Genomic DNA, 15010 nt, shown 5'->3' with positions numbered 1-15010 from the left:
TTCCCTTTCACTATTATACAGAAATTACACATAAGACACAAATTATATAACTTTATATTTATTCACACACAAATCCATATAGTCCACAATTGTATCACAAAACTATATTTTATTCATATAAATACATCGCAAAAATCCCAGTCGTTACAATCTACCCCCTAAAAAGGATTATGTTCTCAGAACCTAACTTAAACAAACAAATTGGGCTATTTCTCACGCATTTCACTTTCTAATTCCCAAGTTGATTTCTCGACCTTAGGATTTCTCCAAAAACTTCTAACAAATGGTACAATCTTATTTCGAAGCGCTTTTTCTTTCAGATCTAAGATCTGAACGGGTTGTTCTACATAGGACAAGTCTTGCTTAATTTCCACGAGTTCCATCTCAATTACGTGACTAACATATGCATTGTACTTTTTTAAAAGAGATATGCGGAATAAGTTATGGAGTTGTGGCCTTTGCGGAGGTAACGCTAACTCGTATGCTACTTTTCTGACTTTCTTTAACACTTCGAATGGTCAAATATATTTGGGAGTCGGCTTTCCTTTCTTTCCAAATCTGGATAAGCCTTTCCATGGAGATATCCTTATCAACACTTTGTCTCCGGGTGCGAATACCATAGCCTTTCGATTCTGGTCTGCATATTTCCTTTGTCGATCTTGAGCAGCTATCAGCCTTCTACGAATCACTTCCACTTTTTCCTTCATTTGTTGAACTAGTTCTGGGACTAACACCTTGCGCTCGCCAACTTCATCCCAATATGTAGGGGATCTATATTTTCTTCCATTCAATGCTTCATAAGGCGGCATTCTAATACTTGCATGATAACTGTTGTTGTATAAAAAATTTATCAGGGAAAAATGGCCATCCCAATTTTCCTTGAAATCCAACGCACAGGTTCTCAACATATCTTCAATCGTTTAAATAGTTCTTTCGCTTTGTCCGTCTGTATGCGGATGATACGCGGTGCTCATTTTCAACTTTGTACCCAAATGATCATGAAATTTTCACCAAAATCTTGAGTTAAATCTTGGATCTCTAACAGACACGATAGATACTAGTACTCCATGATGCATTATAATTTCGTCTAGATACAACTTGACTAACCGTTCTAAATAAAAATTTTCGTTGATTGGAAAAAAATGCGCTGACTTTGTCAGTCGATCAATAATCACCCAAATCGCATCATGGTTAGCCTTGGTCATTGGTAATCCTCCCATGAAATCCATCGCGATATCCTCCCACTTCCATTCAGGTATGTCTAGTGGTTGAAGCAATCCACTCGGTCGCTGGTGTTTTGCCTTTACTCTTTGACACGTATAGCACTTGCTTATCCACTCTGAAATTTCCTTTTTCATGTTTGGCCACCAATAGATCTCTTTCAGATCCTTGTACATTTTCATACTTCCAGGATGAATCAAAAATCTCGAATTATACGCTTTGTGTAGAATCCCGTGCATTAACTCTGTAATATTAGGAATCCAAATACACGTACAAACTCTTTATATTCCTTTATCGTTCTTTTGAGCCTTAATCTCTTCTCCTTACAATTTATCCTTCTCGTGATCTATCACTTGTTCCTGACAACGTCGAATCTTTTCGGGGATCTCTGGCTGAAATTTCATTATTTATATCACTTCTTATGTTAATCTCGGGAGTTGTATATCTATTTCCAACTTCTCAAATTTTTTGATCAATTCGGCAGATGAAGTTAACACATTCAATCTTTCTTTGCGGCTTAACGCATCCTCTACAATATTCGGCTTTCCGAATGATAATTTATCGTACAGTCGTAGTCCTTGATTAATTCCAACCATCTCCTTTGTCTCATATTCAACTCTTTCTGCGTAAAGATGTACTTCAATCTCTTATGGTCCATATAAATTTCACACTTTTCTCCGTACAGATAGTGTCTCCAAATCTTAAGAGCAAACATAATCGCTGCTAATTCCAAATCATGCGTAGGATATTTCTGCTCATGCAGCTTCAATTGATGTGATGCATACGCTATCACCTTTCCGTGCTGCATCAACACACAACCTAATCCTTTATACGAAGCATCGCTATATATCACAAACTAGCCTTTCTCATCCAGGTAGAACCAATACTGGTGCTGAAACTAATCTTTTCTTTAGTTCCTGAAAGCTTTCTTCACACAATTAATTTTTCCAAACAAATTTTTCATTTTTCCTTGTCAGCTTAGTCAGTGGAACTGCAATCTTAGAAAAATCTCGAACGAATCGCCGATAATATCTAGCCAATCCATGAAAACTTCTTGCTTCCGTTGTACTCTTTGGTCTTTCCCAATTCATAATAGCTTTTATCTTTGTAGGATCTACTTTGATGCCTTCACTGTTGACTACGTGTCCAAGAAACTGAACTTCCTTTAACCAAAATTCACATTTAGAAAACTTTGTGTACAACTTCTCTTTCCTTAGAATTTCCAAAGAAATATTCAAAGGTTCCATGTGTTCCACTTCCGTCTTTGAATAAATCAAAATATCGTCAATGAATGCTATTACGAACTTGTCCAAGTAATTCTTAAATAGTCGATTCAGAAGATCCATAAAAACAATTGGCACATTTATCAATCCAAACGCCATTACCAAGAACTCATAATGTCCATATCTCGTTCAAAAGTCATCTTGGGTATATCTTCCGCCTTAATATTCAATTGATGATATCCTTATCTTAAATCGATCTTCGAGAAACATGTAGCTCCTTTCAGCTGATTAACAAATCGTCAATTCGCAGTAGAGGGTACTTATTCTTGATAGTCAACTTATTGAGTTTGCGATAATCGATACATAATCTCATACTTCCATCTTTCTTCTTCATGAACAGCACTGGTGCACCCCGGGGACACACTCGGTCGAAAACTCTTTTATCTAACAATTCTTGCAATTTTGTCGCCAGTTCCTTCATTTCAATGGGCGCCATTCGATAAGGGGCTTTCGAAACTGGTTCCGTTCTAGGAGCCAAATCAATCGTGAATTCAATCTCTCGATCCGGAGGTAATCCAGGTAATTCATCGGGAAATACATCGGAAAACTTTTTAACCACAAAAATGTCCTCAATCCAGAGGGATTCCTTCTTTACATCCTTTACATGATCCAAATAAGCTTCGCATCCTTGTCGTAACAATCTTCTTATCAGAATTGCTGTTAGAAATTTCTGATCTTGCTTCTTTCCTTTAAATATCACCTTAATTCCATCCTTGGTCCTCAATTTCACTTTCTTACTTCTAAATTTGATCGGCGCATCATGGTTCACTAACCAATCTATTCCGAGAATAACGTCAAATTCTCCTAACTTAAACGGTATTAAGTTAGCCGAAAAATGTCGACCTTCTTTTACTATATCGCAACTAGGACAAATTCTATTGGCAGCAACTCTTTTCTTGTTCGCTACTTATATAATCAAATTAGATTCTAAAGGGTACGCAACGCACTTTAGTCTATCAACAACACTTTCGGAAATAAATGATCTAGTATCTCCAGAATCCATTAATGTTTTAACTTCTACTGAATTTATAGCAAGCGTACCTGCTACCACATCTGCATCCTGCATTGCATCTTTCATTGTCATGTTGAACGTCCGTGTCCTTTGCTGAACTGATTGTGCTGGTAGAGGCGGCGGTCCAGCAATCTTTAAAACATTTGCCTTCTGAAAAGGCTCCTTGAAATTCCTTGCCATATGGCCAACTTTCCCGCACTTAAAATAAGTCATTAATAACTTCCCTACACCACTTGTGCATTCTGATGAGTAATGACCTTTCTGGTTACACTTGAAACATGTCACATTGAGCTTATTACATCTTCCAGGGTGTCTTTTTCCACAAGTATTGTATTCTTATATCGGGGGTCTATTATCCCTTGTTGGTTGTCCGGCTTTCTGGAAACGATTCTTTTAATTCCAATTTTCAGGCTTAAACTTCTGGAATTTATGTCCAGCATTGCTAACATTCCTCCCAAACTATCCTCTAAACTTAGAGCTTCTTTGGTCTGGTTTTGAATCTTCAAACTTCATTTTCTTCCCTTCACTTTCCCTTTTAGTTGCTTCTCTTTCCCTTTTAGTTGCACAATCATCGCCTTCTGTACCGCTGTAGCATATGTCCTTATCTCGAGAAGAGCCACTTGACTCTGAATCCACGGCTTAAGTCCTTGTTGAAACCTTTTAGCTTTCTTCGCTTCTGTATTCACGTACTCGGGCACAAACCTTGCTAACTCAGAAAACTTTACTTCATATTCCGCTACAGTCATATTCTCTTGCTTTAAATCCAGAAACCTCATTTCTAACTAATCTTGCATATAACTCGGTAGGTACTTTTCTAAGAATAATTTCGTAAACTTCTGCCAAGAAATAGCTTCTCCTTCTTGCAACACTTTGGTAGATTCCCACCAATACTAGCTTCATCCTTAAGATAATAACTTGCATACTTCGTCTTCTTCTTATCCTTAACTTCTGCTAGCTCAAATGCTTTCTCCATTTCTCTTAACCATTTTTTAGCTTTAATCTGATCGGGCAAACCTACAAATTCTGGGGGATGGACAGATTGAAAGTTTTTGAAGTTTCCGACTCTTGAGGCTGGGGTTGTTGTAGGAGTTGAAGAAGTCGGTTAATTATATGGGTGTCCTGGTTTTTATCTTCGTTTTGGGGTTGCATTTTTTCTTCAGGGATGATTTGGTGAAGTGGCCATTTTATAAACCTGATGAGCATTTATTTAGAAATATGATAGCATGGCATATATAACAATAATGATTCTTTAGGAATAGCTTTAGGATTTTCAAGTTTTACCCATTTGGACATGCAATCCTATTACTACATAATTCGCTCACCGGTTAGGGTTCTCACATGACATAAGATTTTTTATCACAAAGGTTTTAAATATGATCGCTTGGTAAACATATTAAACAAATAACTGATAAAATTCAAAGAACAACGATAAGGAAATAAGGGTGCATAGATAGATAGTTAGTTAAAACAAAGTTCTGGAAACAAGGTACAATAACATGGCAGGGTTAAATAGAGGAAAAACTGGAAAATATCCCCTATCTACCCCTAACTTCTACCTAACTTCTACCAATACAACAGATACTAAAATAGATTATAATACAACATAAAAGGGAACCCGGCATTTAACCAAGTATCCCAAAGCCTGCCGGCATTGAAAAGAAACAACAACAACTACTACTACTACGGGCTCTACCAAATATCCCATCTAAACTCACAACCCAACTAAACATGGCGATCCATAACCTCTCTCAACACAGAAAGCATCCATCGCACTATCTTATGAACTCTACGGGCCTCGGCATCAGCATCACTGTAAGAAAGACCTCATCTAACCGTCTACGGACAACCTGGCTCCACCATCTCAATACGAACACGCCACTCGGGCTCTGGCACCAACATCTGCAGCCTAGACTCTCAGGCCAACCTATCTACCAAAGATCTCAACTCTGATATACGATCAAACACAAAGTCACAGTCCCGAGCCAAATCATCACTAACATGGGCAGGTACAGGCACAACAAGAACTCAATCAGGGGTTGGGGACTCAGGCATAGGAGCTTGGGAATCTGCCCTAACCACTGGGAAATCTGGTACTAGTATCAAGGGAGAAACAGGCATAAAGGCAACACTGTCCTCAGACGGATCCTCATCAAAGTCTAAACTAATGTACTAGGGCTCCATAGTTGGGGGTGGAAAAGAGTCCACTGGTGAACCAGGAGGGCTGGCAAGAGGAGTCGAATCAAAACCACTATCATCTGAACTACTATCAGGGTCCTGAGATAAAATATAAAACAGCAGCCAAGAAACAGCATTAGGGTTAAATAAAACCTCCAACTGACTCAATGCCCTAACTATAATTACTATCTTGACCTATTCACTTACTTAGTCTACACCTAATAGTCTAACTCAATTCTATATGAGTTGAACACTTTCGTATTATTTAATCACCCATAATACCCTTTTATCCTAACTTGTCTCAGGGACTAAATCTTGTAGCTCTGATACCAACTTGTGACACCCTCAATCTCGGGGTTAGAAATGAGAAACCACAAAACCAATAAACTCATATAATAACAGAAGAAATATAATAAACCCGAAACTAATAGGATCTAAACAGGATAAAGTATAAGACAAGATTACAACTACCAACCAGAATAATATTATTATAACCCTTTATATTAAAACCAAATTATTCGATTCCGACTTAGAATTGACAGATAACCCAAAAGTATCTGATTCATCTATTACACTTTCCACTAACTCTTGTCGCTGGCTCACACAGCATCTACCTGATCTGGCAAATGAAATTCCACGGTACGATAGGGACCCCCAGCAACGCTCTTGCGAGCGGTGCGCCTAAGTTTGGATATCCTCTTGCTTAACTGCCATTTTTAGATTACACAAATAAATGAGCAAAGAAGCTCAGCAAGTAACTATATAAACAATTATAAATATCATCATAACACAATAACTAAAGCATCCTATAACCAGTAAACAAACCCTAATTAGAAACCAAATCAATTTCCTGACATTTCTTAGAACGTCAACTCTTCTACCCCAATCGCGATACTCGCTTATCTTAGATATACACATATATCACACATACACATAATAGGTTAAAACCTTTATACATTTTATAACACCAAATAACTCAACTCCTTGCATATAGCAAATAATCATATAACCACATAATTCGACATATTGTACTTGTGACCAGTCATATTGACTATATTCCTTATATAACTCTATAGTTTCTTTCGAAAATCGGGCATGATGTATTCGTAAATACGATAGCCCTTTTTCTCGACAACTATCAACAACAACCCAATCGATTTCTATAGCCTTAGCTCTCATTTATATATCATCAACATTAATCCATATCTTATTAATACTTTAACACATAACATATAACTCAACCTTTCACGAATACCAAATTAACAAATTATCGTACCAAACTAAACTATAATTCCGAGATTCAAATTAGGGTTTTGATTTAGAACCTACGTTAAGTCTTGGTAAGCGAAATTCAATAATCAAAACCACATCTCAAGCATGCAACCATAATTTAACATATAATCCACCTTATATATCAACATGCATATCTCAAATTGAAAAATCACTTTTAATATATAATTCGACTTAATAAAACTTAATATTTCAAATTTAATACTTTGAATTTTTCAGACCAATTTGACATGCATTAACTAATTTAATTGTAATATAGATTTTAGGACTCAGGAAAGCATCACAGTCCACCACCTACTCGCTAGAGCTCATCACAGGCGGCGGTAAGGTCTCGGAGATGCCCCATTTTGGGGGGGGGGGTTCGACGAAACCTCACCAATACACTTAAAAGATAGCATGAACACTCTGGTCTCCATAAAAGACAGCAAAACCAACCAATTCTACTAGGAATTCTTAGAACCCGAACCAAACCCGAATGAGGGTTTCAAAGAACTCATAGATTCAAACACATGCATTCACAGATTCATGGAGAGGAAGTAAAACCCAACTGTAACACCCCAAAATCCGGGGTCGGGGGTCCGGGTTGTCACGAGTTCCATTTCCCTTAATAACATCTAATTCTTAATAAAAAAATCAACTACTGCCTACTGTGACCCCACAATATACACACACACCACAAGTTATAGTCTCAGAGATGAATACCAAAAATAACACAAGTCATTTTATTCCACAATTATAAGTCATTACACCTCAAAAGGGTTTCTGAATAAATTTACATATTCCTTGCCATTATTATAATTCATAAATATACATAAGTCTGGTATATCAAAATTTGAAATCATAGCCTATTGGTAGTTCCTACCTCAGCTACAGCGACATCAACGCCTACCGGAAACTGCGGAACGTTTCCTATTCACTCGCGAATTGGGAGCTTGGTCATGTTCATCTTATCTATCTGTTGTTGTGTGATGAAAGAAGAAAGCAAGGGTGAGCAAAAAACCCATCAAAATAATATGCATAATAATTAACAATATATGAGCATTCTCATAGTACTCATGAAAGTCTTGGTCAAGAAGAAATGAACCAAGTTTGATATCCCATCGCGACCAAGTTACAAAATATTCAATATATATATATATATACTTTTCAAAATCTTGGAAGTCCTCTTCCATGCATATTATACACAGAGTTCCAGTTTATAACTATAAAAAAATATATCATTGTAAGGTGATCTCATATATCTAACCTTGTTTCAACGTTTTTCTGAAAATCTTTGTCATGCATAAGATAATCATTAACTAGATATAAGTTGAAAAGATGAAGTTACAAGATACTCCAATATACTTATATCTTTTCCGAATACTACTTGAACTATCACCGTTCAAGGTATAATCAGTTTCAAAAGTTCATCACATAGATGAGATTACCAGATAAGACTTGAATAGGTTCAATCTTTGAAATATCATTCAAAAGAAATGAAGTTACGAGATACTTCATTAAGTCCCGATAGATATATACACCTATATATATCTCTCATACTTTCCTTGAAAACCTATGTTATAAAAAGTATAAACAGAATTATAATACCCAATGAATTTGGAAAGAAGAAAAACTTTGGCATAAACCCGATATCTTGTTGATCAGGAAAAGATATCAATTAAGTAACATTTTCTACTAGTAGATGAATGAATCCCCCACCGGTCATCACCCTGGCCGCACTAGGGCCTTGTGCTCAACCGCCACCCAGCCTCTTATGCGTTGATGGACTGCCACCCAGCCATTTACACTTTGATAGACCGTACCCCGGCCTATCGCTTATGCCGACTCAATTAGATGGACTTACTTCCCGAACGTTGGGCAAGTAATTAAATTCTTTTATCAAAACCGCAACCTCGTTGCGAATATAAAATACACCACAGAGCCGGATCCCTCATATTTTTAAGCGAGTATTTAAATCCCCTTCGAGTTTTGGGATCCGCTCTAACTTTTAAAATCATTTTGAAGACTCGAAAACATTTTAAAAAATGTTTAGATTAATGATGATTTAATAAAATAAATCAGTCCCGGGTGTTAGAAAATATCTTAATATTATTATTTAAATAATATTCCCACAAAGAATAATCTTTATAAAATAATTGAAGTAGAAGTTTTAAAACTCATACTTGAAACGAATAATAAAATAACAAAAGGTACGATATTTATTTGAATAATCGAAAATAAGTTTGATTATTATTCAAAACCATCGAATATACCTTATTCGATAAATAGTTATAGAAAACTATATAATATATACTAGGGAACCTCGCCTCCCGGTTTTAGGAAAATGTTCAACTCTGGGTCCCCTATACTAAGGGTATACACAAATAATGCCTATCTCTAGCATAGGTATTATTCAGTTTATAAACAATTGAATCGATAACAAGATATCAAGATTAAGAAACAGGCATGCATATATAAATATATATATATATCATATCAACATGCTCCAATATATCGCAAGACTTTGCTAATAATAACCAGGCACTTATCTCAAGATAATGCATCAATATATTACATCACAACAACAGTATAACGGGTAGAAAACTTGCCTGAGCGTTCCGGGGGAAGACTTAAGCTTAGAGTGGGTCCGGTAACCTATGAACAACAACATAAGCCGGAATTAGACCACGGTCACTTAAGAAACTAGTCAAAACTCACTCATACCCTAACGGTCGCTTTCAGTCACTTACACGATTAACGATTTGCCTTAATCACTTGCGTACCCTCGGCTCCACCAATTTTAATAAATTATATATTACGAATTTTAAGGCAACTCTTTCGCGAGTACTTTACTAACTACCTAACCCACCTTACATAATTGTTTCATAATCCAATTAGTCTTTTAAGGGCCTTGAACAAGGTTTCAAAGTTAAGCGAGGGGTAAGGGTTCGTTCACGAAATACCATTACTTAAAACGGTATTTCTCCTAAACCGTAAATCGGATCTAAGCGAACCACATACCAAAACGAAGTTTACGACATGATCTAGCTAAAAAAGGCAAAGGTCAGAATCTTACAGTGAGTTCTCTGGGCCAAGATTCATGCAAAAATAGTCTAAGGAAAACGGGAATTATGACGGCTATGTTTACAAGATTCCCAAAATAATTACCACTCTAAATCCTCATCAATTCACTCACAACCATCAACACAACAATATTCAACCATCATACTACAAACTCAGTCCCCAACTCCAAGTTTTACCAATTTATCCAACCAATCAAAGACCCAATATTCAAAACCAATACAAATCCACCAAAACTACTTATAATCAAAGATCAAGCCTTAATACTAACAATGCTTCAATAAAACTTAATGGAATCATAAACTCAAAGCTAGATGAAGTTTATACCTTTCTTAGATCCTTAAACCACTTACAAGATATTGTAATCCTTAAGAGAGCCTTGATCTATGTTTATCATGTTCAAACTTGCAAAGGAGTTCAAGAAATGAGTTAGAACTTTTGGAGTTACAATTAGTCCGATTTAAAGAACTGTAAGAATGAGGGTGTTACCATGATTATTTGGACGAGACTTGTGAACAAGAGTTGTAGGTCATCTCAATACCTTTTCAACGAGCTATAGAACATAATATTTGAATGAGTATAGAAGGAGATATGGCAGTTTGAAGTTGCTGGTATTATTTTGGCCCACAGCAAAATGAGGAAATGGAGAAAATGGAAAAGCTTCTTTGATTTGTTTTGGTGATTTGTGTGGTGTTTAGCTTGGTTACTTGTCAACTTGCACAAATATCTATTAACCATGCTTACATCACCTTCCTTATGTCATCAACTTGCCACATGTCAATTCTCTAAGGCTTGATGATTTCATCTTGTGCTATTTACTTGATTAGTGCTTAATTACTTGGCTAATTACCGCTTATCTGTTATACGGTTCGCTTAACTTTCGTTTTCGTTCGTCGTTTGAGGGATCATATCCGAGATCTTATTACTTGGGTTTCCCTAAACCTTTCTCAATATTTTATATTCATTTTATGATTGTGATCCTCCCTTATTATCCTTGAATTTAAATCATTTTAATCATGTTACCTTATACTCAATTCTTTCGGTATCTGATGGATTTTCGGGGAAAAATCAAAGTGTCCGGATTCGAATTCTAACGACCTTTACATACACTCATTTACTTTATGAAGTACCAATACGATCTTAGAATTTCCATAACAGTACTCCTATATAGCGTGGTCTAATAATTTTCCTTAATCAGCATCATCAGCAAAGAGTTACTAATTATCAGGGTTTCAAAATTTTCCAAAAATTGGGGTTATTACACCAACACACAAGTGGTCTCGGATTCAACAAAGGATGAAAAACAAGAGAGAAAAGGAGGAGAGAAGATACCGAGCGAGGGAGAGAAATGAAAGAGACCGAGAAAGAGAAATGGTTCCACCTGGAAAAAAAAGGGAGTCTGCTCTTTATATAGAAAAGGGCAGAGGCAGAAATGTCCTTTGCCCTTTTTACTTTTTATTCTATTTTCTGATTTTTGAATATTCTAAAAGAAAATTGAATCATAAATTGTTAAATAAATAGAAAACATGGATTTAATTGCAATACTCATTTTTAAAATAAATTTTATGAAAATATTTATCCTTGGATAATTTTAGAATAATATTTTAGCGAACGGTTTAATTTCTATGGATTTTACATATAACTCACAGATAATAAAAATAAACTCTGAAAAATCATTTTAAAATACCAAAATATCAAAATAAATACAACTACCATTTTTTAAAAGTGTCTAGGACTATTCCACAGATAATAAAACAAATTTCGCACATTGATCATATTTTAATAATTTTATAAAAATATATAAGGATCAATAAATCCTTATTTTTACAAGATAAATCATTTTGAAAAATATTTAAAAACTCGTAAATCACATATTCACACTTGTATATTTAAAATAACATATATTCATACAATAACATCAAACACATTCCATATTTGTACACCTTAGCACATCATTCCCCTTTTTAATAGCTGATTACGCGAGTAATAATTACTTGATAATTCAAATAACAGTATAACTCTTTTCAAATATGAATCCAATAAATCATAGGTACACGGATTACACATTAATACCATAACTCAACACAATCCACAAATTATCTTATTTTGAATCCTTTTTTCTTTAAATCCTTCTTTCAGATAACGGGTCCCGTTCTACCTGACGGCCCGACAAAACATAGCTTATGTCTTCAGCTGACTCATAAAACTGGAACGAGACATCTTGCGTTCCCTTTCACTATTATATGGAAATTACACATAAGCCACAAATTATATAACTTTATATTTATTCACACACAAATCCATATAGTCCACAATTATATCACAAAACTATATTTTATTCATATAAATACATCGCGAAAATCCCAGTCGTTACAATCTACCCCCTGAAAAGGATTATGTTCTCAGAATCTAACTTAAACAAACAAATTGGGCTATTTCTCACGCATTTCACTTTCTAATTCCCAAGTTGATTTCTCGACCTTAGGATTTCTCCAAAAAATTCTAAATAATGGTACAATCTTATTTCGAAGCGCTTTTACTTTCCGATCTAAGATCTGAACGGGTTGTTCTACATAGGACAAGTCTTGCTGAATTTCCACGGGTTCCAACTCAATTACGTGACTAACATATGCATTGTACTTTTTTAAAAGAGATATGTGGAATAAGTTATGGAGTTGTTGCCTTTGCGGAGGTAACGCTAACTCGTATGCTACTTTTCTGACTTTCTTTAACACTTCGAATGGTCCAATATATATGGGACTCGGCTTTCCTTTCTTTCCAAATCTGGATAAGCCTTTCCATGGAGATATCCTTATCAACACTTTGTCTCCGGGTGCGAATACCATATCCTTTCGATTTTGGTCTGCATATTTCCTTTGTCGATCTTGAGCAGCTATCAGCCTTTTACGAATCACTTCCACTTTTTCCTTCATTTGTTGAACTAGTTTTGGGACTAACACCTTGCGCTCGCCAACTTCATCCCAATATGTAAGGGATCTACATTTTCTTCCATTCAATGCTTCATAAGGCAGCATTCTAATACTTGCGTGATAATTGTTGTTGTATGAAAAATTTATCAGGGAAAAATGGCCATCCCAATTTTCCTTGAAATCCAACGCACAGGTTCTCAACATATCTTCAATCGTCTAAATAGTTCTTTCACTTTGTTCGTCTGTATGCGGATGATACGCGGTGCTCATTTTTAACTTTGTACCCAAATGATCATGAAATTGTCATCAAAATCTTGAGTTAAATCTTGGATCTCTATCAGACACGATAGATACCGGTACTCCATGATGCATTACGATTTCGTCTACGATTTCGTCTAGATACAACTTAACTAACCGTTCTAAATAAAATCTTTCGTTGATTGGAAAAAAATGCGCTGACTTTGTCAGTCGTTCAATAATCACCCAAATCGCATCATGATTAGCCTTGGTCATTGGTAATCCTACCATGAAATCCATCGTAATATCCTCCCACTTCCATTCAGGTATGTCTAGTGGTTGAAGCAATCCACTCGGTCGCTGGTGTTTTGCCTTTACTCTTTGACACGTATAGCACTTGCTTATCCACTCTGAAATTTCCTTTTTCATGTTTGGCCACCAATAGATCTCTTTCAGATCCTTGTACATTTTCATACTTCCAGGATGAATCAAAAATCTCGAATTATGCGCTTCGTGTAGAATCCCGTGCCTTAACTCTGTAATATTAGGAATCCAAATACACGTACAAACTCTTTATATTCCTTTATCATTCTTTTGAGCCTTAATCTCTTCTCCTGACAATTTATCCTTCTCGTGATCCATCACTTGTTCCTGACAACATCGAATCTTTTCGGGGATCTCTGGCTGAAATTTCATTATTTATATCACTTCCTTTGTTAATCTCGGGAGTTGTATCTCTATTTCCAACTTCTCAAATTTCTTGATCAATTTGGCAGACGAAGTTAACACATTCAATCTTTCTTTGCGGCTTAACGCATCCTCTACAATATTCGCCTTTCCGAATGATAATTTATCATACAGTCGTAGTCCTTGATTAATTCCAACCATCTCCTTTGTCTCATATTCAACTCTTTCTGTGTAAAGATGTACTTCAATCTCTTGTGGTCCATATAAATTTCATACTTTTCTCCGTATAGATAGTGTCTCCAAATCTTAAGAGCAAACATAATCGCTGCTAATTCTAAATCATGCGTAGGATATTTCTGCTCATGCAGCTTCAATTGACGTGATGCATAGGCTATCACATTTCCATGGTGCATCAACACACAACCTAATCCTTTATACGAATCATCGCTATATATCACAAACTCGCCTTTCTCATCAGGTAGAACCAATACTGGTGTTGAAACTAATCTTTTCTTTAGTTCCTGAAAGCTTTCTTCACACTTATTTTTCCAAACAAATTTTTCATTTTTCCTTGTCAGCTTAGTCAGTGGAACTGCAATCTTAGAAAAATCTTGAACGAATCGCCGATAATATCTAGCCAATCCTAGAAAACTTCTTAGTTCTGTTGTACTCTTTGGTCTTTCCCAATTCATAATAGCTTTGATCTTTGTAGCATCTCCTTTGATGCTTTCACAGTTGACTACGTGTCCAAGAAACTGAACTTCCTCTAACCAAAATTCACATTTAGAAAACTTTGTGTACAACTTCTCTTTCCTCAGAATTTCCAAAGAAATATTCAAAGGTTCCACGTGTTCCACTTCCGTCTTTAAATAAATCAAAATATCGTCAATGAATGCTGTTACGAACTTGTCCAAGTAATTCTTAAATAGTCAATTCAGAAGATCCATAAAAGCAACTGGCACATTTGTCAATCCAAATGCCATTACCAAGAACTCATAACGTCCGTATCTCGTTCAAAATGTCATCTTGGGTATATCTTCCGCCTTAATCTTCAATTGATGATATCCTTATCTTAAATCGATCTTCGAGAAACATGTAGCTCCTTTCAGTTGATT

At 35.8% G+C, this 15010-nt stretch overlaps 1 protein-coding gene across 1 annotated transcript; it reads right to left on the bottom strand.

Annotated features, from left to right (window-relative positions):
• Positions 1–206: 206 nt before the first annotated feature.
• LOC141679268 (uncharacterized) lies at positions 207–809 on the bottom strand. Its single transcript, XM_074485772.1, has 2 exons — positions 618–809; positions 207–413 (listed from the first exon to the last, which is right to left on the bottom strand). Exons 1-2 carry the CDS (start codon positions 807–809, stop codon positions 207–209), a joined length of 399 nt encoding a protein of 132 aa, XP_074341873.1.
• Between the last annotated feature and the right edge of the window lie 14201 nt (positions 810–15010).

This window comes from Apium graveolens, chromosome 8 (genome assembly GCF_009905375.1).
Source record: "Apium graveolens cultivar Ventura chromosome 8, ASM990537v1, whole genome shotgun sequence".
NCBI classification, from domain to species: domain Eukaryota; kingdom Viridiplantae; phylum Streptophyta; class Magnoliopsida; order Apiales; family Apiaceae; genus Apium; species Apium graveolens.
Note: the sequence above shows the minus strand (reverse complement) of the source record. Positions and strands in the feature narration are given on the sequence as shown.